General features: G+C 54.0%; 1 protein-coding gene across 1 annotated transcript; it reads right to left on the bottom strand.

Annotated features, from left to right (window-relative positions):
* Positions 1–908: 908 nt before the first annotated feature.
* On the bottom strand, positions 909–4,000 carry LOC123255791 (eukaryotic translation initiation factor 4 gamma 1-like; the record flags this gene model as incomplete). The annotated part of the gene is made up of 1 exon (XM_044684523.1): positions 909–4,000. A coding segment is annotated over one exon (3,092 nt), but the record flags the coding sequence as incomplete, so codon positions are not given.
* Positions 4,001–4,044: the final 44 nt, after the last annotated feature.

Genomic DNA, 4,044 nt, shown 5'->3' with positions numbered 1-4,044 from the left:
TCAGCTGAGTCCCTGGTGGGGTTTTCTAGTGAAACATGTCCAAAGTGCCCAGCTGCAAAGCCTCAGGGGAAGGCTAAAATATTATTTCTCTCAGGGAAATAAAACAATCACTACTGGGGCTTCTCTAGTAATAAGGAGATAAAGATAATGATGATAATCATGGGATCATAGATTTAAATCAGGAAGGGACCTCTGCCAAGCTCAAACCTAACCATTTTAATAAGAGTAATGGTAACAATAATTACAACTAACATTAAGTGCTTAGCAAAGTTCCTGGTAAATAGTAGACACTATATACATTTTGACCATTTGTTATAATATAACAAATATTTGTAAAGTGCTACAAATATCTCATTTGATCCTTACAACTCTGGTCACATGGGGATAACATTTTAAAAAAACCAATGCTATGTATTGGTTCCAAGGCAGAGTGGTAAGGCCTAAGCAGTGGGGTTAAATGACTTGCCCAGAGACACACAGTTAGGAAATATCTGAGGTTGGATTTGAAAGCAGGACCTCCAGTCTCCAGGTCTGGCTCTCAATTTTTAATAATTATTTTCTGAGATTTGTCCATCTATGTTCTCCCCCCTCCTTCCCAATCCTCCTTCTGGTCTCCCCGTCACCCCTCCCTAAGAAAGCAGGCAATATGACATAAATTGTTGGTGTTCTCAATAATTAATGAAATTTTATTTACATGTTTAACATTTTTACATACATATTTACATACATAAATAACACGAAATACATGTTACAAATATATACATTATAATAAATATTCAAAAGAAACAAATTCTCACATTTATGAACAACTATCTGAAAATAATTTCCCCCTCCCTTCCACTTCTCTCTCTTTCCCTAATAAGGCAGGGAATGGGATATAGATTGTATGTATATTATCATAACTGTCCTCAGTTGTGGTCCAGTTGGTCCCTGGTCTCACGTAGCCTGTGGAAGAAGGCGGCGACGGACTCGAGGGCGGCTTCCTTGCCCTGTTGCTCAGCGGGATCCTGCTGGCTCTTCCAGCCGTAGAAGGCCTCCTCTCTGACCACTTGCTCCTCATAGAGAAGGTGGAAGAACTCGCTTAGTAGGTTGGCGGAGGGCTCCAGGCTTTCCACGAGGGCCTGGAGGGCGCAGAGAGCCTGCAGCTCCTTCTTTTCATCGCTCAAGTATTTCTGCAGAAGCTTCGAGTGAGCTTTCAGCAAGGCCACATCCAGCCGCAGCGGGGCCCCGAAAATGATGGCGGAAGAGCAGAGGGCTGTCACGAGCGCACCCACCAAAGAATCGGGAGCCATCTGTTGCTCGCTCAGCTTGGACTCGATCCAGTCACTGAGTCGCGGGTCGTTGGGGCTCTCCTGAAGCAGCTTCTGCAGCTGCTTGCTCAGCTCCTCCTGGGACAGCTCCGTCGGGCTGCGGGGCTCCGCTTCCTCTCCCAGCGTGTATTCCACTTTCTGCTCAAGGACGAAGGCGGTGACGTCCTGGTCCTCGGGCAGGAATTCCTTCCAGCTGAGGCCAGCCTCCCGCCACAGCTCCCCGACCTTTTCGTGACCCACACTTTTGCACAGGAGTCCCAGGATCTCCAGCAGCAGGGGAGCAGCTTTGCCGAAGGGTTTCAGCGGCTTTGAGATCTCCCTGAAAAACTCCCCCACGGGCACCTTACTTTCCCGAAGGATGGGTGTCACCAGTTCTGCCAAGTACAGCCACACGTGGGGGATATCGATCTCCATGTCTTCAGCTGCCTCCAGGACCTCCCGGAGCCCTCGATAATACTGGAGGGTAGTGAGGTGACCCTCAGAGAGGAGCCGCTGCAACAGGCGGCCCATGTGTTCCCGGGCCTGGGCGCTGCGCTCCAGGGTCGACTCGATGGCCTTGCGAACAAAAAGGAAGAGCAGCTGCGGGGAGGCCAGTTCCTGCACGCACTGGACAGCTTCCTTCACGTCCTGGAGATGCAGGAACTCCTCGATGATGGCGTTCGACTTCTTCTCTAGGTCGGCCTCGGACAGCGCGGCCTGGGGAGGGCTGGCTGTGTCCTGACTGCGGTCCCTGTCCTCGCTCAGGCCCGCTGCCCTGCGGAGACCCTCGGGTTGGAGAAGTCGCTCTAGGCTTCCCTTCTGCTGGTGGCTGAATTTCCCCTCGGGGATCTGGGCTGGAGCCTGGTCTCCGCCCTCTCCCCCGGACTCCTTCCGCTTCTGGCCATCTCCTCGATCCGCATCTTTCTCGTGGCCTTTCCCGGCCAGGCTCCCCTTTTGCATCTCGTCAGTCTGCACGTCTTTGCCCTTTGGCGGGGCTCTGTGTTCCAGGGCTGAGAAGCGGTTCGAGGTGCTGGTGGAGGGCGGGGCTGGATCGGAACTCTTGGCTCCCACGCTCCCACTGCTGCCCTTGCCCCAGCTCAGGCGACCCCCCGGAACGAAGAGTTGGTCGTCCGAGCCCGGGGATCCGGAATTAGTGATTTGGGTGATCCGGGAAACGTCGATGGGTCTGAATGTGTTGCCTTTGCTGATAGTCACGGTGCTCCAGCCTTCCTCATCCGTAACGGAACGCTTTCGGCTTCCCGGGGCAGACCGTGGCGGGCCCTGGCACTTATTCCAGCCCCTGGCCATAAGCTGCTGGACCTGGAGCTCTTCCTGCTGTTTCTCCATCTCGGCCTCTTGGTGGACTTGCTGGATGGTCTTGGGGCCTTGGTCTCCCCGGCGCGGCACCCAGCTGCTTCCGCGGAGATCCTGCACATCCTGCAACATAAACCGGATTCTGGACGAAGTTTTCTTCTCTTTGACGATCTTCCTCATTTGCTTGAAATACTGATCCATAACGGACTTGGACTTCCCCGAGTCCAGGCTTTTGCCAACGGTGGCAAGCAGACGGCAAAGGCACTCCAGGGACTCCTCATCGGGGTTCTTCAGTAACTTGACCACGCAGTCGTGCATGATGGCTTCGGTCAGCATCTTCAGCTTAAAGAGCTCTCCGATGAATTTCATGTTGCCCAGGGAGCGTCTCCTCGCTTTGTCTCGGGCTTCTTCTAGCTCCTCTTTCAGGCGGCTTCGTTCCTCTGCCGTCGCCGCCTCATTCATCTCTTTCTGCTTATTTTCAAGCTCTTTGTTGTCCTTCTTGTCTTTCTCAAACTCCTTCTGGCACCTGGTTAGCAGGAGCTTCCGGAAATTGACGGTGACGGCGGGCTTGTCTGTGGTGGGCACCTTCAGGCCCAGGAGGCAGTGGCACATGTTGGCATAGGACACAGAGAAGTTGGGCTCCGAGATGGCCTTCTCGAAGATGAGGTCGATGACCCCTTTGAGGCGCTCCTCCGTGTCTATGGTCAGCTGCTGGACTTGCTTCAGCAGCTGCTGGAACATCTCCGGGGTGAGCTTGTTTAGAATAGATCTCACCCTTCGAAACAGCTCCTGGGTTTTGCCCTCCTCGGCGTTGCCTTCTCCCCGGTCCTTTTCTGAAAGGCCACACTTGCTGCTGGGCTTCCAGGCCTTCTCGGCTCTCTTAAGTTTTACAGCCTCGTTGAGCAAGACTGGGGCGAAAATCTTCCGCGCTTCCTTCTGAAGACCCTGTTGGGAGCGCCAGAGCTCAAAGCCAGTCGGTGGCTGCTGGCCCGGCCCTCCCCTGGGGGGGCCTCGATTGTTGACCTTGGGCCCATCCAGCCTGACAAAAGACGGGGTGAAATCCAGGCTACAGTCCACGTTTCCTAGGCCGGCCGGGTCTAGCGGCCTCAGAGGCCTTTGGTTTGCCTCCTCCAGCACCACCTCCTTGATGTGAGGTAGGCCCTCTGGCTTCCGCAGGCAGACATCGAAAAACTGGAATCTGAGCAGGAACTCCCGCTCATAGCGCTTCTTCCCGGTATTGAAAGGCTTCTGTCCCTCGGACACATTGTTTTCCTTTTCCTCTTTTTTCTCAGGCCCGGGGCTCCCAGGTTTCGCAGGGCTGGAAGGGCGCTCTGGACTCCCCTCACTATTAGCTTTCGCGGGGCTCGAAGGGGGCACGAGACACTCCTGACTACTAGCTTTCGCGGGGCTGGAAGAGCCCACAGGAGTCCCCTCACTATTA

This window comes from Gracilinanus agilis, unplaced genomic scaffold (assembly GCF_016433145.1).
Source record: "Gracilinanus agilis isolate LMUSP501 unplaced genomic scaffold, AgileGrace unplaced_scaffold52357, whole genome shotgun sequence".
In the NCBI taxonomy this organism is placed as follows: Eukaryota; Metazoa; Chordata; class Mammalia; order Didelphimorphia; family Didelphidae; genus Gracilinanus; species Gracilinanus agilis.
Note: the sequence above shows the minus strand (reverse complement) of the source record. Positions and strands in the feature narration are given on the sequence as shown.